We start from the raw sequence: 26,338 nt of genomic DNA, 5'->3' as shown, positions 1-26,338 counted from the left end.
TTTTGATTTACTACTCTTCTATTTTCGGTTTGGGCTTGAATATGACTTGCAGACTCTCACTTCTCCGAGCTAGGTCAACTGGATCTCTCGGTTCTTAAACACGATCTCTTTTTATGGGTGAGTGTGTGTACCTGCAAGATGCTCTGATGTCAAAGTCATAATTGGTATTAGTTAATTATCAAATAAATTCAATCTACTTACCTCTTGGGTTGATCCCCTATTTATAGCATTTTCTTATTGGACTTTATATGTAGTTGGACTTTTATCCTTTGCACTTGATCTTTTTGAAGACACCCTTTATGTTTTGGACCCTTTAAATAGACTTTGCCATAATAACTAATTATTTATTCATTTCTTATTTTTTTATTTGTTTTTTACTTTTCTGTGAATCTTTTAGTTCAACTACCTTTCAACCTAGTACACAAACTAATATATGTTTCCATTCCTACAATTCATTTCATTTCGAATGGATTGTCACTTTAATAATAAAGTTTATTATTAAACATTATTTTATTTTTTTCTTAGGTCACACTCTTATTTTATAGTCTTAACTATTACTTGAGTGTCATATGTGTTATAACTTGTTATGCATCTAGATATTTTTTTTAATTTTTGAATTATGCATAGAAATTTTTTTGTTAGACTACTTCACATATGTTATAACTTGTTATGCATATACATATATATATATATATATTGAATTATACATAGAATTTTTTTTGTTAGACTCCTTCGTAGTTTTTTACAATTGAAAAATTTCTTAAATATTTATACTTGTTATATTTATTGATTTTTTATTACTGATAAAAAAAATCATTATATTTTTTCATTATTCACGTATAATTCCATTATAATTTAGTATTTATAAGATGGTCATTCTTGACTAGCTGATTTATCCAAATTTTATGTTAAAAGAACCAACTTCTTCTATATAATTCCATATTATATATATATATATATATATATATATTTCAGTATAAAGAAATCAGTTAACAATCCAACATGAATTAGAAAATGAGACCTTATATTAAATTGGAGTGGACCAATGCACAAATAAACGCCTAACCTTAGAAAATAGTCTCTATATTTTTTTTTTATTGTGGAGGGCGTGTGTTTTCCACTAAAATTTATTTTATGTGAGTGGAAAATGTGTAAACACTACTCTTACCGAACTATATAAAGAGCAACAAAGTTTGAATTATGAAAGAAAATTAAGATCAATCCATGGCAGAAAAAAGTTGGCAGCAATTTAGTGCACCACCGTTGTCTAATACTCTGTCACAGAGTGTGAACACATGAACCAAATTCATCTGAAGAGTATTATCAGGTAATACTTTGCCATACAAAAGCAGTTCAAAACATTTTGATATAGCACAATTTTCAGCCAATTACTGAGCCAGTTTTGGTACCCTTGAAAGGTTCAACAACGCTGTAACTTACTTTTCATGGTCAACAGATAACCAATCACACTTTTACATCCTTATTAAATATTAAGTACTTTTTCTAACATAAATTCATTAACTTTTAAACTATTATCTTAAGAATATACTAAAATTATTATAAGTAGTGACAATATATACGGATTAAACTCCATTACTAATTTCTTGAATAAACTTATTCAAACTTCTATGTGTATGGTTTGATATAATTGATTGATAATCATATTTTTTAAATATGTATTCAGACATTCAATTTTTTATTTTGTGTATAAAATTTTATTAAAAATGTTTGTAAAATGAATTTCTATATTTAGAAAGAAAAAAATGATTCCCAACCAAAAGTACCTTGAATTAAAAAATAAATAAATTGATAGCTACTAATAAGGTTTTGCGTTACGGTGAGCAACCAACTTAGACTGACACCACTCATTTACATTATTTAATTTTATTAAATTCTGTATTTTTTGAAAGTAAAAAGAGACAAACGATTTTTCTTGATATTTAATTGAATCGGACGGTGGAAGAGTGTAACCGACATCATCGATGGTCAGGATTTGCGAATTGTCACGTGTCGGATTTGGATTCACCAAGTGTTATTGTTTTTCCGCTTATACATGCGGTGATTTTTTTTCCCCCCAAAGACAACGTCGTTTTGGACTCCAAAATTTAAAGTTTACCTTTGAGTGACAAAACAGAATCGATTAGTCTATATATGTAAAATAAAAAATTTGTGTTTGAGATGCGTTTTTGAGTTGCTATAAATAAGTGCGATGCCGAGCATTGTGATTTGCCATTTTGTCAGTGAAAAATTGTTGTTAAATCTGCTATCCGTTCCTGTTGCAGGAAAGGTATCGGATCCAGAAGCATTCCCACTGAGAGAAACTCCAAAGACAAATTAAGGTTTTGTGATCTCTTATTCATTCCCAGTGCCGTGGAAGAGGATGCTTTGCAACTGCCTCTTGTAAGTACTGCCCCACCCCACAAAAAAGGATTCCTCTCTCTTGAACACTCACTTGGTATCAGGTATGTATCTATTTGCGTTGCAATTCTTGTGTACATGTACCATTGCTAATATCTCAATCACTATTCAGTTTTGATTTAGTTGGAACTGCTAACTCAATTATGATGTTCTTGAGAAGAGCCAGTCTAGATCTGGGTACACATGTGTATGCCTTTGAGTGTGGCGTACATTATCATGTATTTTATTTTATTTTTGTTTCTGTTCATACACACGTTCCTTTGTTGATCTAGATTTGGCTACCGGTTATCAGTACATTATGCTATTGATTTGAAAGTAGGATGTGTTTGCATAATCTTATTACTTTTTAAGATGGTGTTTTATGATTTGTTGATGAGTTGGTAAATGTGGCCTTGCATTTTATAAACCTTGGATAATTTAATATCAGTAGTTCAACTGATAGAAATATTGTTTTGTTTACAGTACATAGATGAGCCTTTAAATTTGTAGATATTTCCTTTCTTTGCCAAGTTCATGCTTATCAATTACGTTGAGTTGCTAGTTGTGATTGTGAGTCCCTCAGAGAATTTAATCTTCGTATGTACAGGTACCTTGGAAAGAAGTAAAATTTGGTGGGTGAGGAATTTCCAGCATGTTCAGGTTATCTCCCCGGAGGAGTCAAAGATCCAAAGGCTTCAAGGTGAAGCATGCTCTACAGTTATGTGTTCTGCTTGGCGTTTGTATCTGGCTAGTCTACCAAATCAAACACTCCAATGACAAGAAATCATCCTTTGTTGAAAGCACGAAGACTAGCAGTGAGCTTATCAAGTTTGGGAGGAAGGACCTTCATCCTCGCGTGGAGAAAACTTCAGTGGTAGATGCAAGGCACAAGGAGGAGGAGGAGGATGAACAACAAGAAAACAAGCACGAAGAGCAAAACAAACTGGATGATGAGCAAAGTAACAATGGAGAAAATTCTGAGCACAGACAGGATTCAATAGACCAAGATACTGGAGAAAATTCTGAGCACAGACAGGATTCAATAGACCAAGACACTGAAGAAAATTCTGAAAATGCTAGGACAGAAGGGGAAGGAGAACATCATAATGAGAAATTTTCTGAAGAGAATGACAATATGGACAACAAGGAGAGTGAGAGTACATTGAAAGATAATGACGAAAACAAAAGTGAAGTGGAGGACAAAGAAACTGGAGATACTAAAGAAAAGAATGAGCGGGAGAATGACAATATGGATGACAAGGAGGGTGACAATGCAATGAAGGACAATGAAGAGAACAAAAGAGAAGTGGAGGACAATGAAACTGGAGAAACTAGTGAAGAGAAAAGTCAGCAAGCGAATGAAGAGACAGAGAATGAAGAGGTGAAACAGAATGAAACTGAAGGGAAGGACACTGTGGAGGAAAATCATGAGCAAGATAGTAAAGAAATGACAGATGAGAACAATCAAGGAGAAACTGGGGTAGAAGAGCAAGAAAAAATTCAGGAAGAGACTCCATCCAAAAATCAGGTTCAGGATGGGGGAAAAAGTGAGGAGGAGCATAGAGAGGAAAATTATGCTGGAGATAATGCCTCTAGTGCTGTAGACCATAAATCGCAAGACACCTCAGATAAAAATTCTAAGACAGAAGAAGAATCGGATAAAAAGGAAAACAATGAGTCTGAGCTAGAGTCTCAAAAAAATGCTGAAACTAGAGAAGGGACTGATTCTAGTGTCACAACATACAGCCAACGAAATGAAAGTGATGCTGAAAATCAGGCACAGTCAGAGAATGAGTCACAGAAAAGTTCCACGTCAGAATCAGAATGGCCGCAGCAAGAGAAAAATGACTCCACAAAGGATGCTATAGATACTCAAGATTTATCACTGCAAAATGGGACTGACACATCATCTCATACTACTGAAGCATCAGAAAATGAAAACAGTTCCAAGGTGGAGGACTCCAACAAGCAGAATACAACAACAAAAACTGAAGATTCTTCTTCTAACTCAGATGAGGCGGGGAAGAAAGCTGAAACACATGACAACAATGCAAACGGTGGTGAGGACACAACAAGTAATATTGCGCAGAATGAAAACCCAAGCAACAATTCTGTCCAAGAAGGAAAGCAGGAAAATGTTGCATCATCGGATAATGACAACAAAGATGATAGCCATGATGTTCAACTTACTTCTTCTGATACTTCTACAGAACAAAAGAAAGATGAAGCCGCAAATGTAGAAAGTAATACCAATTCTGCCCAGGATGACAATGCTGATCAAACCAACACAAACAGTGATGGAAGTTCTAATGACAACAAAGATGCTAGCCAGTCTGATACTTCATCTGAGCAAAACAAAGAAGGATCTTCAAACTCGGATAACAGAAATACTGACCAGTCCGACACTTCATCTGAGAAAAACAAAGAGGAATCATCAAACTCAGATAACAGCAATGATGCTAGCCAGTCAGACACTTCATCTGAGCAAAACAAAGAGGGATCCTCAAACTCAGATAACAGCAATACTGGCCAGTCCGACACTTCATCTGAGAAAAACAAAGAGGAATCCTCAAACTCAGATAACAGCAATGAAGCTAGTCAGTCAGACGCTTCATCTGAGCAAAACAAAGAGGGATCCTCAAACTCAGATAACAGCAATACTGGCCAGTCCGACACTTCATCTGAGAAAAACAAAGAGGAATCCTCAAACTCAGATAACGGCAATGATGTTAGCCAGTCTGACACTTCATCTGAGCAAAACAAAGAGGGATCCTCAAACTCAGATAACAGCAGTGATGCTAGCCAGTCTGATACTTCATCTGAGCAAAACAAAAAGGAAACGTCACACTCAGATAACGTCAGTGATTCTAACGAGAATGCCTCTAAAAACAATGAAAATGACAATGGGAATACTAATGGCGAAGCACAAGACACTGCTTCGGGTTCATCCATTCCTGAAGAGAAAGATGCATCTTCAGATAGTAAAGCTGATGCTAAGCAGGGTGAGAATGAGAACACTGTTCAGAACAAGACTAGTGAAAATGAAGATGGTGCTCAAAACAATACGGTGGAGTCACAAAAGGAGGAGGAATCTGCACACTCCGATGGGGATAGCGATAATGATCGAGGAAGTTCTGATCATTCAATCGCTCATGAGGATAAAGAATCTCGCATGGATTTGGGAACATTGCCACAATCCCATGAAGAAAGCAATCACATTGAGGATACTGCAGCAGAGTGATAATTCTAATAGAATTATTGTATCCAGGTTTTTTTTGTCCTACTTCTTTTTCGAATTTTGTTGAGCCACGTCGTTTCTTTAGTTGGCTATTATGGTGTCGAGTTTTTTTGTTTTCACGCTCAGATTAAAAGTTTAGAAAGACCTACGGTTTTCATTGTATAAATCATTCGCTATTCTTCATATGTAACCTACCCTTCAGTAGAAACAATAATATTATGTTTAAAATATCATCCAACCAAAGTTCCTCTTCTTTCTACAACTGGCCTTTTTCTTACTGTAACTTTGGAAAGGTTATTCAGTCATGAATCATTTGGCTAACTTTTTAGTTGTAAATGGTTTAAGGTATTAGTTTTTGAACTGGAAAATGATCACAAATAGTACAAAATAAAATTGGAACCGTGTGAGAAGCACTTATTTTAGAAGAATGAATAAAATAAATGAATTAGTCAAACATAGTACAAAAATGACAATATGAATCTCATTTTATGAAAAAGAAAATCGAAGAATTGAATATCTCCATAGAGTGCTTAATAAGCATCGCATTGGAGATTTATAGCCATTCATTCATGATTCAGCAAATGACATGAATGGTAAGACTCCAATATTTGTTGAGCTTTCTCAAGCGATTAATAAATAACTTACTAGAGTTTCTACATCTTACCTACTTATAACACCAGTGGGTGAAAATACTAAAGAGACGGAATTTGCACCTTACACTGGATTTCATAGCATGAGGAACATCAAGTCACTTGTCATGGTTAACACTTTTACATTTCTTAACATCTTTTTAAAATTTGGACTTCTTTTTAAAATAACTGGTTGAGCCATGTTGATATCGACAATTGACACCTGAAAGAAATGTGATGATGTTTGAGTAAAAAAACAGAGAGTTCAAATGCAGGCAACATTGGACAAGCTAGGCAGTTGGCCTTTCTCTAAACTAGATGGCGCCTCTACAACTAACCCAGTACAAGGATGATTGAACTATCATAACGGCTGCATGCTAAAATGTCACTTGCGTTAGGAAAGCAACTAAACTTTCATAAAGGACCTTAAACAACAGTAATGAAAGATTTAAGATTCAGTCAAATTAAATTAACAATTATTTCAGCACTGTCTATAAGAATAGGGTTCTGGTATATTAAGACTCTCAACTGTAAAAACATAGCCTTCAAACTTTTCTCATATTATCTACAACAATAGGATTAATTAAGTTGCTTATATTAATTTTATGGCCTTTGTAGATTTAAATACTAAAGTAAAAATTAACTGTATAATTCTAAATTGTTAAATCAGTGCTTAAGTTAATCTTGTAACACATTTTTGTCGCCTAACTTAGAAGTATTATCCGGAAAGCAAAGTCGGATAGTATCGCTCTACAAATATTTTCTTTATATACTTAATACAAACATATATAAAAGTGTATAAGTGTCTTTGTCATTTTTTATGATAATGGAAAAGGGGGTGTAATTAAAAAATAATTATAATAATTATTAAATAAAAAAGCGATTGTTAAATTTATATTAAAATTTAAATACCTATTCCCAAAAAGCTACGATGCATTGCCTAACTTCAAAATTCGAAACAAAAGCTAAGATCATTAAGAGGACAGGGGTGATCCTACCTATTCCCAAAAACATGCAGAACCTAAACAATGAAATCTAAGGAGGTAATACGATATAAATCCGCGGTGTTACGATCGATTTCTTTCAAAATTTATTGACCAAGAATCGACATAAAAATCATAATCTAGTTTTGACAAATTTATTTTGTTTCAACCATACAAAAAGAACACGAGATAAAAACATGACAAACAAACGTCGTCAAGTGCAAGTTCTAGATAACATTCCAAAAACCGCAATAATCAATCTCTATTTCTTGAACATTGACAAAAGCAACGGCCACCGGTGCCAGAAACACCTTCATTAAACCGACTGCTTCTTCCTGTTTTGGGAATTAAAAAAATTATGGAGGTAGCTAAAGAAGTGATGGAGGTGCAGAAAGAAGCAGTCCATTAAACCACTAATACTCTTAGTGGTGGTCCTTAGTTTCGAATAGCCCATCGGGACCTGCGTATCAAAAATAAACATGTCATACAACCTGAAATCTCAGCCCAACAATATTTTGAAGACAAAAGTAGACACAGTAGCATTGGATTACTAACAGCAGCCGAGGGATGTATATACACAAGAAATCTGCAACTAGTGAAGAAGCAAACAATAACCTCTAATCTTGTAAACAATTCATATTTCTAGTTAAGTTTCTCCATAATTACTAAGAAAATAAAAAGAAAAAATGATATAAACTTTTTTATAAGCTAAAGTTAGTTTATTTATTCGTTATAATCAACTTTTTGGAAAACTAAATGATTTAGCTTCCCCAAAATATTATTTTAACCTTTACTTAAAGTTAAGCCTAGCTTCTTCATTATTTTTCTTATTATTTTCTACAAGTGTTTATGGAGAAACTTACTCAAACAGAACCATAAGCACAGACAACCACCTCAACAGTCATACTGCGATAACAAAATTAGAAATTTATACACACAACCAACAAAAACTAATGAGTCCCTTGAGAAATCTTGGTTGGGTATAAGAGCAACTTCAATACCCTTAAAATAATTTATTAAAAAAAGCAACAGTTGCATCACAAGTTGCAAGGGTCGGAGGAGCCGATGTGGTGTAGCAGCTGATTATATAAAAACAAGGTGCTTATCAATGAAAAGGATAAAAAGATGGTGGGGAGGGGCGGGGGAGGGACGGAGGAGGAGGAAGGGCCAGGAGTGCAAATGGTGAAAAAAAAAAATAGTGATGGATGTGAGGTAACTTCTGGGATCTTTTCCAAAAACTTTTTTTACCTCAAAAACATTGGAAATGATAATTGTTTAAGTTGCAAAAAGAAAAGAAAATGAGCCATAGTATGAGTTATAAAATTATAAATTAAACACTTGTGCAACTCTAAATCAAAGCACTGCGGGAGATGCTCTAAGGCAATAAATGAGTCACTCATACGCTCGTTTATTGCTTTGTGAGGTTTTTGCCTATGAGTATCACTTCATCAACAGAGATCCAGAAACAGGAAGAAGTTGTGACAAGAACATGCCATGCTTATGAGAAGAAGAAAAAACAATGCTAAGTTCTCAATCCTTAGAATGGAGGCCGGATGAGCTTGGTAAGTGAAATGCTAACAAACATGTAAAATCTAAAAGCAGTAAAAAAAAAACTCCTTTGAACCAGATCTCCAACTAAAAAATGGCATTACATGTCCTACTTGAAATTTTGATAATTGATAACATGTAAATAATTAACCCAAAATAACCACACCCTACCCTACCCATCTATTAGAAATCAAATTCAGTATACTAATCAACAGAAGATGGCTTCCATTCACTAAATAAAAATGAAAAACAGTCCTGTAAACAGCTCCTACATTATTATATATAAAAAAAAATAGCTAACAAGATTTTCCATCATTAAGGGAAAGGAGGTAAAATTCAAAGAATCCACATATATGAGGAATAATTACTACTAATAGGAAAAGCTACATATTATAGATATCAAAGCATGAAATTGACATACCCCATGGGAATTCCTTATTGCGGATATGCAAATACGGGTATGCCTGCGCAGAAAAGTAAAAAATTAAACTTGTGTTTTAATAATACAAACCGAATATACTCGAACATACACTAGAGATAGTGAAAAGATAGACAACAAAATACACAGTTACAATCATAAATAACTGCAGATGTGTAGAAAGAAAAACTCACAGGAGGTGCTTCTGTGTGATGGTGGCCCTTTGATAGAGTATAAAGGGCTAAACCGGTGCAACTTACAATGCCTAGATATGTAATCTTCTCCCATTTGGCCGTCTCGTCTGAGAAAAAGTGAAAAAGATAAATAATTAAGAAGCACAAAACAAGGCATTGAAATAAAACATGCAAAGCGTAATATAGGTAAGGTGGAGAAAATATATCAATCTCAACCTGAAACAAAAGATACATTAAATTCTTAACGAAGGTCAATATTACAGTGATGAAGTTATTGAATCTGAAAAGTGTTAATAAATATATAGAAAAGTAAAATACAAACCCATTGAGTATACATCCAGCAATCCGAACGCAACCACGCTATCGGATTCAAAACTAACATTTGAAATCGAGATAATTGAAAAATCCATTGATTTGTTTATTATCATTTCGAACATAAGCGGCAAATCATGCAGACAGACTCAGAGGCGAAATCGATTTCAACGGAGAATAACTAGAAATTACGAATCGATTACAGCACAAAAGGAATACGACCGAACACAATTCAATTTAAAAGTTAAAACAAACTAAGCGCATAATCCTTTTAATCTCAAATAAGATGGAACTAGACCAATCTCATAAATTCACAAACCCTTTCCACATGTAAAATGACCAAATCACGCTCCCGCAGAAGAAACCTATTTCAGGAGATCTAATTATTAAAACCCTAAAACAATGAGGGGTGCGAAAGAGAGAGGTGATAAGTAATTACAAGCATCATCGTGATGAGCAGCGGAAGAAAAGTTTCGCTTGGGAACCTGGGAGCCACGAGCGCCTCCACGTAGGGCGGTCCGAAGAAAACCCGATCGTACAAGCGATGTCGCCATTGCTCGCCGCTTGACTCTTCTCTCTTTTTTCTGTTTTAGCTTGAATGGGTAGCTGGAACAATAGGAACTGCTAAAACGTGAAAACAGCTTATATAGCTCGAAAACACCTGGCACATATTCCATCATTTTCTGTTTAATATTTTTCATTTTCTGAATAATCCATTGTGATTTTAGTATTAAAAATTAATGGATTTTTATTTCGGCCATGTAATTTTTTTTATCTTTTTACCTATTTGACAAATTCTCCCTACACCATATCAATATTAACATGTATTCAATCTGTTATTGAAAATGATAAAATTATCATTCCAAAATGATAAAAATAACTTTAGGATGTAAATAAAAATTAGTTTCGGAACTTTTTATCCAGAAATATTTTAGATAATACATTTTCAATTTTGTGTTCCAATTTTTTTAGTAAAAATTTTGAAAATTTTAAAAAAAATATAGGGTGCAGTTTAGAATTGATATGGTGCAAGAAGAAATTGTCTTACATCTTTCTAGGTCATGACTTGCACCATGATCCATTAACAAGTTTGGATCATAGAATATTCTGAATGGACTGAATTTTCAATTGAAACTGAATTTAAGAGGAAAAGATTGAAGTTTAAGATTTCTCAATCAAGGTCACATACTCTATATTAGAGCATCGTATTAGTATGGGTAGTTCAACACAATTGCAAAAATATTTATATGATCCATAATTTTTAAGGGTAACAAAATTAAGGAAAGTGTAACCTTCCAATAAGTCATTCATTTGGGTTAAAATTGTGATATTTTAATATATCTATCCTATAAAAGTAGAGGGCGATTTGAATTCATTACTTTAAAGTAACTATTTTGAACCAAAAACATGGAGGTCTATCATGAGATTAAGTGAAACTTTTTCTACCTCCACAAGAGAATACTATCGTGAATTGTATTCCTTCGAGCTATGAATAACCAAATTTCCAATCGAAAAAATCGAAAGAACTTCTTCTTTTATTTCTCCTTTGCCATTTTGTCGAGGAAATTCATATGAGAAAGGATTAGAAAATTCCATAAACCTAACAATCAACGAAAATCAAAACATATTCAATCTCAATCTGATCCATCACTTTAAATCTCAAAAACCTTCTAAATCTTCTTTTGATGATTCCACTCCAAAGGATCTCGACTTATCGGACACTGCAAACAGTAAAAAGAAACAAAAGCAAAAAGAGAAGGGAAGAAAGACATGGTCTTTGTAATTTAACGAATTCCACTTGAAAAAAAACATGTTTTTGTTTCGGAACAACAAAAGGGTGAGACAAAGGAAGAGGGCAAGAAGGAAAGTGCTTCTTTTTCTTGCAATGCTCGATTATCATCATTTCGTTGAGAGCATTAGTCTTACAACATCCCATATACTCCTTTTCAAATAAAAATTATCTATTTTTCACTCTTTATTTCTAACCTTAGTATGAGAATTTTTAAAATAATATATAATTTTAATATATTTAAAGAATAATCTTTAAAATATAGAAAATAATTATTACTTTTATTTTACATATGGGATGTTTGGTTCATTAGAAAATAAATTATTTAACAGTAATTAAAAATTATAATATCATAATTAACATATTGAAAAATAAATTATAAGTTTATTTGTAAGTTATAACTTTTAAAAAACAAACTATATTTTGAAAGAATAAAAATTACTGTATATATTTTTTTATATTAATAAAAAAATATTTCTTAATTAAATTATTTCTTTGGAAAGTTAATGATTTTAAATATTTATTTCTTATAACTTTAATTATGTTATTTAATATCTTTTATGTTTAAGCTAATCACACTCCAATATAAAGACTAAAAAATAATATTACAAAATATCAAGATGTAAATTACAAACATGAACAAAATCATATTTATAGAAATTAAAAAATATATTTTATTTTTATTACACTTTATTATTTTTGTTATTTTACGACATCTATCATTCTACAACTTTTTTTTTTGAAAAAAACTATTAACAAATGTCAACTTTTTTATTAACTAAATTTAAAATAAAACATTTTACAAACTAAATTGGAAAAAATAATTATTCAAATTTCACATGTTATATTTTTTAAGTGAAAAAATTTGGATTCAAGTCAAAACTTTGGTTTATTATGTTTAATTTGAAAAAAAAAATTACAAAATATGTTTTTGACTTAAATTAAAAAAAAATATCATGTTACTAATATCTTTTCTAATTACCAAAACGATGACTATGTTCACTATTGTCCCCAACTCAATTGAAAACTAACCTTATCAAGTAATATTTACAAAATTTAACCTTAGGTGTTATCTACAAAAAGCTAACCTTATACTATATTTACAAAGATTGACCTTATCAAGTGATATCTATAAAGTCCGACCTTATCGAGCAATATCAACCTAACTCTGTTAACGTTTGCTTAAAATCTAATCCCGTGTGACACAAAGTAAGTTTATTTTTCGTAACTTAGACAATTGTCGAATCTTAATTTGTATGATAATTTGAATATGGATAATCGATAAAACGTTGAGAACAAACACAATCATAAACAGATTAAGCAACTTATGTCATAATCACAAAAATATATGTATAACCCATAATTTTCAAGAGTAAAAAAATGTAACAAAATTAAGGGAAAGATATCATTTCAATCTTCCAACTACTCTAGTCACCTTTTCAATTAAAATCATGATATTATACTACGTCTACACTTATAAAAGTTATCACCGGGTGACTAGGAGACTTAAATTCATTTATTTGAACTAGAATACTCTCTAATTTTTTATTTTATTTTATAAAATTATGAGTAAATTTAAGTTTAATTTTTTAAAATACTTTGTTATATTTAAATTTTAAAAATCTAAAATTATTATTCTTTATTTTTAATACTTATTTTAAATATCTGAATTGTTTTTAGAGATATTGCGCAAAAACATATTCTCACAATTAGATGTTATTTGTGATTATTATTTAACTTTTTCCAGAAGATATATGGAAAATAAATCTTGTGACTTTTTAAGAAGTAAAAATAAAAGAAAAATAGGTTTAATTGATTTTTTAGAAATTAAAATTATTTCTTGTTAAAATTTTTTTTTAGAAAAATACTATTTTTATATTAAGGACATATTTAGTGAATTATTATTAAAAAAATGAAACTTGATGTGAAGCACATTCCACTTTAAATTAATTTATTTTCACAGATTTTAAAAGGACAAAGCATGTTGATTTGATGATAATGAATTGAAAAATATAACGTATCTTTTTATAGATGGGCGGGGATGAGTTAACTTAAAAAAATAAAGTGATGGGTTGATTTGTTATATAATAATTTATTTTATTTTATTTTGTATACATATTTATAATCACTTTCTTAACTATACACAAATATAATTTTTTTAAAGATGTCTTACGTTTTAAACAGGTTAACTCACATTATTTTATCGTTTTTTTAAAATTAAATAGGTTGATATGATAAATTTAACTTCTTTAACCACCCTAATTTAAATAATGAAATTTTGGTGAATATGTTTAAGTTTACTAAGCCGGTCAAGAATGAGTTTTAAAAAATATTTAACACCTAATATATTACAACTCTTTTTTTTTATTAAACATTCAAACATTTAAACTCATAAAAATTGAGTAGGTAAAACTCGTTTCTTACCATAATCTTTTATGATTTGCAAAAACAATTTTTGTGTTCTCATCTTCATTTTACAAGTGATAATATGTTAATCTTACAAATTCCAAATCCAATAAAAGATAATTTTAAATTATAATATACAAAACAAGAGTAATTTATTTTTTAAATTTGAATTAGAGTAAATTCCCCATAACATCGAAACCAGAATATGTTTATTTTAATAAAATTTGGACTATAGATCATGGATTTTCATCTTTGATATCATCAACATAAATGTTCAATATTTTTAACACGAATGTAATATGTTCTGAGTATAAAAAAGTGTGTTATCGATAAGATCAAGTTAGAGTATAAATGATAATAAATCTTATCCGAAACCAGAACAACGAAGACCAAGGAGAATGGTAGGACTCGCTTCTTAATCTTTATTGTATCATTTTTATCAACTCATTATGGGACTCACCTTGCCAAACCACTAACGAGTCTGCAAAACAAAGTTCTTGGAACATTTCTGGCTTGAAACCAACCCATGATCAATGCTACTAACTATACATATTGGAATTCGAAGAATGTGATTGATTGAACGTACATCAGAATTCTTATGTTCTAACAAGGATATTTATTACAGCAATATTGTAGTAGTGTAAAAGTTTAAAGACATTCAGATTCATTGAACCGCCTTGTGAAAATTCTAAACAAAAATATATCGTTGAAAATTAAATAAAAAGTTTTTAAACATTTTATATTTAATATTTAAATTTTCTAATTGACAATATATATATGTATACATATATTAAACTATTTTCAATTCACTATTAAAATAATTCTTAATTCATTTACGTAAAACTCTACACTATTTAAAAAATAAAAGTTTTAAATAACTGTATTAAAGTAATTGTCGTTAAAGTAAAATTAAACTTGCAAAGTCTAAATATATAAACATTTTTATTACAAATTTTATTTTGAAAGGAGTTTTAAAAAGAAAAGGCAAAAACAGAGAAACAACTTCTGAAATACTTTTTAAAACTCTGAATTTTAAATGTAAACGAAGTATTTTTGAAGCCAAAAATAGGCTGAACCAATATCCCTTAGTAGCGGAAGAGGATAAGTTCCTTGAAAAGAACACGCATACACTGAGCACGGGAAGAAAAACAACACGGCCTACGAAACATTACAGTTTTGTAAGTAAAAAAATATAACATAACAGTGCAAATTTCTTCTGATCAATAATCTTCTCCATCTTCATCTTCACCGTCAGCAGCCTCTGCACCGACTTCCTCATAATCTTTCTCCAGGGCAGCAAGATCTTCACGAGCCTCAGAGAACTCTCCCTCTTCCATACCCTCACCAACATACCAATGTACAAATGCCCTCTTAGCATACATAAGGTCAAATTTATGGTCAATGCGAGAGAAAACCTCAACAACACTGGTGGAGTTCGAGATCATGCATACAGCCCTCTGCACCTTGGCAAGATCACCACCTGGAACAACAGTTGGTGGCTGGTAGTTGATTCCACACTTGAACCCAGTGGGGCACCAGTCAACAAATTGAATGGTGCGCTTGGTCTTGATAATTCCCACAGCTGCATTAACATCTTTAGGCACCACATCACCTCTGTACATGAGACAGCAAGCCATATATTTCCCATGGCGCGGATCACACTTGGCCATCATAGACGATGGCTCAAACGCGCTGTTGGTGATTTCACCTACTGATAGCTGCTCATGGTGAGCCTTCTCAGCTGAAATCACAGGAGCATAAGAGGAAAGCATAAAGTGGATCCTGGGGTATGGCACTAGATTAGTCTGGAATTCATTAACATCAACGTTCAAGGCACCATCAAACCTCAGGGAAGCAGTCAGTGAGGATATCACCTGAATATAAAACGAGAAAGTTAAGAAGGCTTAGCATATCATAACACAACACAAGCACTAGTTATTTCAAATTCTTGTAACAAAATATACCTGAGAAACTAAACGATTCAGGTTAGTGTAGGTAGGTCTCTCAATATCAAGGGAACGCCTGCATATGTCATAAATGGCTTCATTGTCAAGCAGGACAGCCACATCAGTGTGCTCGAGAAGGGAATGGGTGGAGAGAACACTGTTGTAAGGCTCAACAACAGAGGTTGAAACTTGGGGTGAAGGATAGACAGTGAAACCAAGCTTTGACTTCTTGCCATAGTCCACAGAAAGCCGTTCCAACAGAAGGGAACCAAGACCAGAGCCAGTGCCCCCACCGACAGCATTAAAAACCAGAAAACCTTGGAGGCCAGTACAGTTGTCAGCAAGCTTCCTGATGCGGTCCAAGCAAAGCTCAACAATCTCCTTTCCAACTGAACCAAAAACACCCTTCTTAGAGTCTGATATTCAATTCATTACAGTATAATTGCAAAAGCAGTATATTTGAAACAAACAAATGCAATGAGAAGCATTACTGGTATAGTGGCCACGGGCAAAGTTGTTTGCGGCGTCCTCCTTTCCGCTGATGAGCTGCTCAGGATGGAAGAGTTGGCGGTATGGCCCGGTCCTAACTTCATCGATCACAGTGGGCTCGAGATCTACAAAAATTGCACGAGGCACATGCTTTCCAGCCCCAGTTTCGCTGAAGAAGGTGTTAAAAGCATCATCGCCTCCTCCAACGGTCTTATCACTCGGCATCTGGCCATCAGGCTGAAACAACACAAATGCACTACAGATTACATCAAAAGCAAGTGTAATATAACAAAACCATGACTAAATTTGGTTTAGAATTTGTCCCTTTTCTCCTTCTGAAGTGCTACTAGTTTTCTCAGAATTACATTCAGATTTCCAAGACGATAACACATTATCAAAAGAAAACAATAATAAAACTACTGCTAATTGAACAACCAAGCCATATGTTTTTCTTCAGAAATTAGTACCAGGGTGGAATCCTGGCTGCATTGCCAGCACATAAAACATAGCAATTGACACGGATTTGAAATAGATAAATCTGCATTTTCTAGGGCGTTTTCCAGTCACAATTTGAGTTTCACAACGGGAAACATAAATTTAGGAGATAAAACTTCAATTCTGATTGAAAAGTCATAACCAAAAGCAGTTACAGAAATGCATCGAGGTTTTTTGTCTGTTAGAAATGTAATGATAAATATAAAAATAAAAATAAAAATAAAAAATATGCGTTATTATCAAATTCAAATCTCAAATCAGTCGAACAATACGGAACGAGAGGCAAATGCCCGGAAAATACAGAGCGTACACGTACACCTGGGAACCAATCGGACGAAAATGAAAAAAAATGTTGGCACAAAACATGGAATGCGTACAGATCGGTAAATCGGTGAAGCAATACAGAAGGAAAAACAAATAATAGACGCAAACGACAAAGACGTAGTTCAGATGCAGAAGAAAAGCTAACAGCGGAAACAGATCGAGATTGAGCATGAGAGGAGATGAAGTGTAAAAAAAAATGGAGAGATTAGGGTTACCTGAATGCCGTGTTCAAGGCAATAAAGCTCCCAGCAGGCATTTCCAACCTGAATGCCAGCCTGGCCGATGTGGATTGAGATGCACTCTCTCATTCTGACGGGCGAAGAAGGAAGATCGAAATGGAAGAAGAGAGGGAAAGGGTTTCAGAGATGAGCGTTTATTAAGACGCCTCTCTGGTTCTCTAGTTCTCTGGCTCTCTGGTTCTCTGGTTGAGGTTTGTGTTGCAATGAGAGAAGTGCTGTGGCGTTGTGCGGTTGGTTTCGGTGTATTTATGGAAGCGGAGGGTAAGAGTTTAATTGCTGTTAATTATTGGTTCCTTTTTTTTACCTTCAAATTTTAAACTTGTTTCGTTTATGCACCTTTCCCGGGTGCCTTTCTGGCCACGAAGCGCCTCCAACGTCCCACTCTGCAACGCACCATTATGTCCAAATTTTATTCATTCCTTACTTCCTCAACTTTTCATATTCTTTTTTTTAAGTAACATTCAACTCATTTTTCTCCTACTAATTAAAGAATCACCTTCAACTTTGAACTAACATTCACCATTTATCGAATGGTCAACTTTACAAATATTTATTATATCTTCGAATCAATGTTTTCGGTAAATAGATCCAATCAAATTTAAAACTTTTAATTATATTAATTAAATTGCCCACATTAATGTATTTATTACTTAGATATTGATTTAACACTTAAGTTTTTAAGTCAAATTTTATCAGTATTTTAATTTACATACTATTAATATTAAACCTTACATTTAATAATATTGTATATTTATTAAATTTAGTTATTAAAATATAAGTATTTTAATATGTGACTTTTGATTTCAGTCTATATACAAGTATATTAATAAAATAAAATTAATTACTATAAATTCAATATCTCTTTACGTATATAAATATTATATTTTAAGACCAAGATATGATAGAAAACGTTAGATATATAAATATTATATTAATACTTATCTTTAAATTTATTAATTTAGCTTAACTAACTTAAAATATAGTTCATGAATAACCTCTCTGGTGGGACTCTTTTGGAAGAGATTATTTTTAAATTATACTAAATTAATGCTAAATATCATAATAACACAGAATATTACAATAATAAAAATGGATATAATTCAAAATTAATGGTATTATCCATGTGTAGGTAAATTTAATTTTTTTGTAATATATTAATTTTGTAAACAATTTTATAAAAATCACAACAAGAATTATCATGTAAAAAACATAAGTCTACTTTAATCTTTACTGTACAAATATTGGCATTATCAACATTGGAAATTTAACGAAGTACTAAATTGCCGACTTTTAGAGACAGGGACTAAAACTATTAAAATTTAATTTAATTCTTAAAAAAATAGAGGATGAAAGTTACAATTTAGCATAGAATATATTATTAATAAATAGAAATAAATTTTGTATTTGAGTTTTTAAATGTTTACAGTTTTGTATTTAAAATAAATAAAAGTCACACTTTTGATGTAAAAATATTACTTATTAAATGATCTCTCTCCCTCTTAAATTATAAATGTTAGGGAGTTTTGTTGGGTTATACTCTTTTGTATAATTTTCACAGTGCTTCTATCACGTAAAAGGTACAGACATGGTTGTTACAAACATGAGATTGAAGTAAAGAGGGTATAGAAGTGGTTGAGAAGGAGAAATATACCTTCACATTAAAGAGAAGAAGAGTCACACATCAAAGTATCATATATGAGTCTCATTAATAAAATAGAAATATATATAGAGAAAAAAAATACCCAAAAGTTGGTATACAAAATAAAATAATTATTATTTTAAAAAGATAAAAATTAAAATTAAAACATTAATTTAATCATTATTTTTTTAATATTAACAGATGCAAATATATAATATTATTTTAACTTAAATTATTGATATTTAAAAAAAATTATTAATTAGGTTTAATTAAGTTTTAAGACTATCTTAATTTGAATATTTATAAAAAAAATTATAAGCTTAAATATTTATAATTGATTTCTTATTAAAAAAATTATTTTACTCAGTACTTAAATTTGGTATATTTTTCTATTGAGTTTATATTGTTTTCATTAATGTAGTGGATAATATGTTGTTATTTTCTTTATTATTTTTATGTCATCTAGTTCAGATAAGGATATGGATACTAACACGATACGAACACGGACACTGAGATAAGTATAATCTCTAAAATATAGGACATGGGGACACAGATCTATTTGTTATATAATTATGAATTATATAAATTGTCAATAAATATTTATGTGCACAAGTATGTTTCAGATTTTTTTTTTGGAGCAAAAAAATGTTTTTCATGGTTGGTTCAAAAGAATTTGTTCCTTATTTTTATAATCATAATAAAAATTTATACAATAAATTTGAGTTTTTAGAAAATTATTGTATTTATCTTTTTTAAAATTGTGTTAGAACCGTGCTAGAATTGTCAGAAATTCAACAAATATTTTTTGAATTGAACACTTCACCGATAAGTGTCGTACGAGTGTCGACATGTCCGACATGGACACGCCATTTAAGAGAAGTGTCTAAGTCTCATATAACTATCATTATATGTGTTTGATGATAATGATGGTCCATTAATCGTTGTAAATGACAATAAGAGTCTCTTTATCATTGTAAATAACAACAACGATCTATTGATTTATTGAATAGTTATAAAAAAAAGCATAACACTTTATTATTTAACATGTTTTTAATAAAAATAATAAAAAATATTTATTATTTTATATTAATTATATTATCATTTTGTATTAACCATAAAATCTCTCATAACTAGACAAAACAATGGACTCAGATAATATTCCTGTTATCCCATTAAAAAAAAAACTGAAATGGCATCACTCAATTTAAAAATATAAAAACTTAGAGTATTAGTAAAACAAAACAAAAATTAATAAGAACTCAATTATAAATTTAGTATTTGAAGATAATAATTCTTTTAATTTTTCTAATTATAAAGATTAATAAACCAATTAAATATTTAGAAAATATTTACATGGTTTAATATATATAATAAATTTATAAAATTGGTATTTTGAATTCATCTAAAAAATCAGTTTACCTTGTTTGTTTTTTTACGAATCTACAACATCATAACGAAGTTCACCCAAATAATGCCTCTTTTAGAGGAGATTCTGTCAGAAAATGTTTGAAGGGTCTAGAGGGAATTCTTTGGCACAAAATGTTGCAAGGTCTTGCAGAAAAAAACGTGAACAGATCAATTTATCATTTCATACCAATTCTCATGAATTCCCATCACCGGGGCTTCATCATAGCTATGGTTTTCAGCTCTCTAAATGCTTAAACATGGATTTAAGACTCCAAAACCCCTGCACCTTTCAACACCAAACAGATTCACAACACATGTTATAAACACGCACCAAATTCTCCAAAAGATTTTTTTTAAAAAACAATTTCTCAGTAATTTAAATTTCTTTATACATAATTTATAAAAGTTTTCTAATAGAGTTTATCATGACGTAATTTTATTTCATTAAAAAGTCATTTTTTTTTTCTTTTATTTGTCTCTAGTGAAAGTTCTTATCAAAAGGTTTGTCTAAACAAACTTAGGACAGTCTCCTAAATCTTTTATCTTTAAAATTAGATATTCAATCATTTTTTCGTTTGATTTACTTAAAGTCATATAATTTAAATACAGTATTAGGATGATACTATACCAATAATGTGATTTCAAATATAATCATAAATAGAAAAAATTTCATTAATATATAGACATTTTGTTTAGAAAACCATAAAAACTATTTCAGAGTCAATCCTTATTAGATTATAACCATGACTCCTTAAACCATATGCAAACACCTTTTTACCACAACAGCGAAGCGAGGTGCTGAGATTATACGACCTATAAACACAAACATTCTTGAAACACATGTTCTTGACTTTTGGATTTTAACTCTAATGTCTGGCGATTTTTTTAAAATTCTCCATAATCAAAACTAACCACACAAAGTGGCAGCACACATTGTAAAGTTATAATTTCACAAAATGAACCAACACATGCCAAACGAGATGATTTTCCGATACTGTCACCTTTGAAGCAATAAATCATTAGATGCTAGATTTTCTTAATTTGACTCTCTATGCTTACTATTCGCATGATTTTCAATTCTTTCTTATATCGGTTAGTGAGTGTTCCTTGAGAAACACTTCAAGTTCACTGCTGAAAATAACAAATTACTCTCGTGGCTATTCACAAATTTCAAAGGGTACAAAAGGAGACTTAATTTAGTTCAAAAGCTACTTGTAAGCATTAGGTAAATAGCGAATTTAATAATTAAATATACCTATATGTATGTTTAATGATAGAGGTAATTAAAGATTGTAATCATTAAATATACCTATATCATGAAAGCATACATCACAACATCAAACATGATATAACATAAGTAACATATAACATCATCATCAAAACAATATATTGTGGTTTGAGCCAAATCATTAACCTTCATAAAGTAACTTTCATTTCACTTGAACAACACAATATTCGTTTAATGAATGTCTGTTCTAGTAACAACATTCTCATTTTTATTATTAGTTTTGGTACTGGTAAGGGTAGTAACCATTTGAGAGCAATAACCTCCAAGTTTCTCTTCACTCAAAAAATCATTTCGTTATTTGAGCATTAATCACTTAATGTTAGATCGACATCCACTAGTTGAAAGAAATCCAACAAGTTATAGGGAACTCTTCCACCGCCTTTCGCAACTTGAGTGCTTAATCCATAACTTGAACGCCCTCAAGGCTTGAGCACCCCAAACCACATAGCAAGGACTGTTATGCATTTAGGACACACACTCGCCATCTTAGCCATACTTAAGTGTCCAACATGATGCTTGAGCACATTTTACAATGTTTCAGTGATATGCTTTCAAAGAAGAGAGCATCATCTTTTGTATATATTTTGCTTGAGCTACAATGTTAGAAATGTAGGCCTTAAACAGGAGGGGGGTGGATTGTTTATGAAATATTTTTCCAAATATTGAAGGTAGATTGAAAGACAATGAATAATCAATCAATTAGAAAATCAGTTCAACCAATTAGAAAATTGTTTTTAACTTGATTGCAAAAAATCAATCGGTTGTTTTTACGAAATAATTGGTTATTTATATAAGCAGTGTTAAAAATCAAAGCAAAACAAGTTTAAAAAGTGTAAGGATAGAGAGATTAACACAAAATGTTTATATTAATTCACTATTTACCAAGAGCTACATCTAGTCTTCAACAACCACTGAGAATTTATTAAGTAATCAAAATCTTGATTACACACAACACACCAAAGTGGTGATCTTGGATCCTTCAAGAACACGCACCACCTTTGGTAAATACCACACAGTTTTCAGAACAACCTATAAAACTACACATCAATTCACACATAATTATAGTGATCAAGAAAGAAAAGAATGGAATACACCTGGATACAATCAAATATTAAAGCACAGTGAATACAAGACAATCCTATTCCACACTTGAGAATTATCCAAAGCTCTTTGAAGTCTTAAAACTGATTTGAATGATTTCTCTTAGTTGATTAACAACCAGAAGCATAAAACAACTTTTTAAACTCTAAATAGTTGGTCAAAGCATTTAATTCCATAATCAGAATAAGTTTTAATCATTTAAAACAAATTAAAGTCATTTAACATAATTTTGTTAAGGTTTTCAGAAAATGAATCGGTTGAAAACACAAATCAATCGATTGAATTTGTTTGACAGCAAAGTTAAACAAAGTTAAGTTTTTTCAAATCCTTTTCAAAAAACACTAAGTGTAAAACAACCGGTTGATTTGTCACTTCCTTTAGAAAATATATATTTTTCAAAATGATTGAAATCAAACAACCTTGAATCATCACACATAGTGAATTAACAAATTCAAATACTTTAGACACACACACAACCAACAACAAGGGTCTTCATGCAGTCCACTTGGATTTGGAGGCATCAAAACACCTTGTTCAACATACAAGACATCGCTTGAGCTATACACCAGATTACTTGAGCGACCAACATGTCACTTGAACGTCATTATTTAGTGAGTGCAATGAATGCATAATGCTTGGGTCTCACTTGAGCTACCATATGTTTCTCGAGCGTTATCCAACTCGTGAGTCTTAACCGTCATTTTGTAATCAAATTAAAAAAATTACAGTTCCATTGTAGAGATTATCTAATAGCAATGTTAGACCATCGAGCACAAAAAATATGTACTATAAACAAGGTCAAATGATCCAAAGTTGTCTTCTGATGTGAGTTGATTTTAGAATTGCACATTGTACTTGTTTGCTCTTATTTGTGATTTTTGATTTAGCAATTTAAGGTGAGTACCCAAAAAGATTTTCACTGGATACGAACTTAATCAAGTGGTTAAATAAGTGTAAATGTCCACTTCAGAAGGGCAAAGAGAAAAAGACAATAATATGGTCCACTTCTTTGTATTATTTTTTATTAACAATTTTTAAATACAAGGTTTTACTTAAAACTGAATTCATTGTCACTCTTAAAATTAACTCCTTTAAAGATTTAAAATAAAATATTCTTTTTTATTACGATAAATTCAATTTTTTAAATAGAATAAAATAAAGCTAACATTATAATAATAAATTAGTGAGATTTTTTTTTATAAAAAATATTTATTTTTTTATTTATGCGAATCAGGAGCCAACTCGCCCTAAACCCTAAACCTATTTTATACCTATTATTTTTTATCTTAACTTGTTGTATACATTTTCTATTTACTTACCAACCAGATTCTCATATATATATATATATATATATATTTTTTTTTTTTTTTGGTTATATGATTCTCCTAGTTACAACTTAAAACGATTTAGAGAAAGTATACTTTGTCATAAAAACCCTACTGTAAGACGATTATTTTAATTTAAGAAGGTTGAAAAGATTTAATAGAAATAACTTAATAAATAAATACAACACTTGCTATATAAAAATAATATAGTACTTTCAAAATATGTTCGACTACATGTTTGAAGACATTTAAAGTGTTGTACACAAAAATATAGATGCTTGCAAGCCTACAATAAGTTCAGACAACAAAATCTTAACTAAAGTTTATTCTATTAGAATATAAAATTGAGATGTTACACTTCTTCCGAATTGCTCTTGATTTTTATTTATTCATTCATAAAATCATATAATAGCTATTAAAGTAATTAATTATTATCAAATATTTAAGCACAACAATCAATTTAATAATTTTTTAATTGATAATATAACTATATACTCTTATTCAAATTAATTAATAGCACTGATATATATTTTAATTACATTTATTTCAATTTTCAAAATCTCTTAAGATTTTTTTTGGTAAACACATCTCGAGATTTTTTTTCAGATGTAAATATTTTTAATTCAATTTTTTTAATTAAGATTATTATAATTAATTTTATTTTCATAATTTGAAAATTACTATTGATAATACAAATATATATTTTAGTGACAAGAGTTAACCTAAAGAGGTTCACAAAACACTTGGTGAACTGAAAATTATTATTATTATTATCTAGAGATATCCCACTATAACTTTTTTTTAACATAAATTTTTTCTTATTTTATTCTTATTAATATTTTATTTTATTATTTTATTTTAAATATTTCAGTCATTTTCTATTTTTTTTAAGTATTTACTAAATAACTAATTATTTTTATAATTAATTGAAAACAACTTTTTTTTTAGTTTTAAAACTAATATATACAGTTATTAATTTTAAGTTTTAAATGTGGAGGAGTAGTTTGTTAAACGTGGGACAAAATAGTTTATTAAGCGTGGAACAGTTCATACTATGTGAAACAATTTTTTTTTCATATCTTCATCTCTTAAAAATTATAGTTTTTTTTTGTCTCTTATTATCATTTGGTTTAGTTCTTATCCTTTCTTCTTATTTTGTTTTTATTTTTATTTTTTTCTTTCCAAAAAAGTATGAACTTAAATAGATATGTATTTGAATATTAAACATAAATATATATCAATGATAAAAATAAAAAATGCAGATACGCAACTGTATTTTTATTTTGTATTTTTATTTTGGATGTTTCTCCGTGCACCCCAACAAATGGCTTCCTACACTCCATCATTTTCCAAAATACCATTTTACCTTTTTTAAGAATGACTTTCAAATTATTTTTTCTGAAATATTTCTACAACATACTTTCCAAAACATATTTTATGAATTCCGAATTTACGATTATTAAAATTAAAAAAATATGTTTTGGAAAACATATTCTGGAATGATTTTTTTGTCTTCTAGATTTCGTGTTCCAAAAACACACTTTGCTTACACAATCCCTATTCTGAAAACACTTTTTACTTACATAATCACCCAAAATTATCAAGGATAATTATGGTATTTTAAAAAATATAAGGGTGCTAGAAGAAAAATGTAGGAATACAAGAAGAAATACCCTTTTATTTTTCCTTATTACTAGCATTGAACTTAAAAAAGTGTCCTGATTCCAAACACATTTTTATATTATTTCTAAGTTCGATAAGTGAATTCTCTAGTCCAATGGGCCGAGATAGCTTCTCTAAAGGCCCATCCTTTCTACACCCTAATTTTTTACGTGCATCCAATCAACATTTGATTTTTCAAAATTATCCTTATTTTAGAATAGAAAATTTAAAAATAAAAAATACAGTTTGAAAAAAAATTTATAAAATATAATTTTGTGTTCTGTAAATAAAATCTCGATATAGAATTAGAAAATAGAAGTTTCATTTTTGTAAAGTAATTCTAAAAAACAAAAAATACGTTCCAAAAAAAAAAATCTGGAAAACAAAATCCAGAAATTTCAAAATAGGAATTTTGGAAATTCTGAGAAAGGTATTCTGAAAATTCTAGAACATGTATTCTTTAATCCAGTGTTCTAAAAATCCAAATTCAAAAAATATATTCCTTATAC

At 30.4% G+C, this 26,338-nt stretch overlaps 3 protein-coding genes across 3 annotated transcripts; 1 reads left to right on the top strand and 2 right to left on the bottom strand.

Annotated features, from left to right (window-relative positions):
• Positions 1 to 2,076: 2,076 nt before the first annotated feature.
• On the top strand, positions 2,077 to 5,868 carry LOC137808191 (uncharacterized). Its single transcript, XM_068609175.1, has 2 exons — positions 2,077 to 2,462; positions 3,005 to 5,868. Exon 2 carries the CDS (start codon positions 3,050 to 3,052, stop codon positions 5,636 to 5,638), a length of 2,589 nt encoding a protein of 862 aa, XP_068465276.1. The 5' UTR covers positions 2,077 to 2,462; positions 3,005 to 3,049; the 3' UTR covers positions 5,639 to 5,868.
• A 1,466-nt stretch (positions 5,869 to 7,334) lies between these two features.
• LOC137808192 (cytochrome c oxidase-like protein) lies at positions 7,335 to 10,375 on the bottom strand. The gene is made up of 4 exons (XM_068609176.2): positions 10,159 to 10,375; positions 9,408 to 9,514; positions 9,217 to 9,259; positions 7,335 to 7,707 (listed from the first exon to the last, which is right to left on the bottom strand). The coding sequence occupies exons 1-4, from the start codon at positions 10,271 to 10,273 to the stop codon at positions 7,670 to 7,672; spliced, it is 303 nt and encodes a 100-aa protein (XP_068465277.1). The 5' UTR covers positions 10,274 to 10,375; the 3' UTR covers positions 7,335 to 7,669.
• Positions 10,376 to 14,944: 4,569 nt separating this feature from the next.
• LOC137808189 (tubulin alpha chain) lies at positions 14,945 to 17,849 on the bottom strand. Its single transcript, XM_068609172.1, has 4 exons — positions 17,384 to 17,849; positions 16,352 to 16,586; positions 15,879 to 16,249; positions 14,945 to 15,788 (listed from the first exon to the last, which is right to left on the bottom strand). Exons 1-4 carry the CDS (start codon positions 17,474 to 17,476, stop codon positions 15,135 to 15,137), a joined length of 1,353 nt encoding a protein of 450 aa, XP_068465273.1. The 5' UTR covers positions 17,477 to 17,849; the 3' UTR covers positions 14,945 to 15,134.
• Positions 17,850 to 26,338: the final 8,489 nt, after the last annotated feature.

This window comes from Phaseolus vulgaris, chromosome 3, assembly GCF_051622355.1.
Source record: "Phaseolus vulgaris cultivar YP4 chromosome 3, ASM5162235v1, whole genome shotgun sequence".
NCBI lineage: Eukaryota > Viridiplantae > Streptophyta > Magnoliopsida > Fabales > Fabaceae > Phaseolus > Phaseolus vulgaris.
The sequence above is the reverse complement of the archived record's forward strand: the minus strand, read 5'-3'. Positions and strand labels throughout refer to the sequence as shown.

Excerpts from the sequence above, each read along its gene's own strand:
- LOC137808191 (XM_068609175.1), top strand. The coding sequence starts at position 3,050 with ATGTTCAGGTTATCTCCCCGGAGGAGTCAAAGATCCAAAGGCTTCAAG.
- LOC137808192 (XM_068609176.2), bottom strand. The coding sequence starts at position 10,273 with ATGGCGACATCGCTTGTACGATCGGGTTTTCTTCGGACCGCCCTACGT. Across the intron at positions 9,260-9,407 it reads ATCACACAGAAGCACCTCCT|GCATACCCGTATTTGCATAT; the intron begins GTGAGTTTTTCT and ends TTTTCTGCGCAG. Across the intron at positions 7,708-9,216 it reads CAATAAGGAATTCCCATGGG|GTCCCGATGGGCTATTCGAA; the intron begins GTATGTCAATTT and ends TTTGATACGCAG.
- LOC137808189 (XM_068609172.1), bottom strand. The coding sequence starts at position 17,476 with ATGAGAGAGTGCATCTCAATCCACATCGGCCAGGCTGGCATTCAGGTT. Across the intron at positions 16,250-16,351 it reads TGCCCGTGGCCACTATACCA|TTGGAAAGGAGATTGTTGAG; the intron begins GTAATGCTTCTC and ends TTTTTGGTTCAG. Across the intron at positions 15,789-15,878 it reads TGAATCGTTTAGTTTCTCAG|GTGATATCCTCACTGACTGC; the intron begins GTATATTTTGTT and ends TTTTATATTCAG.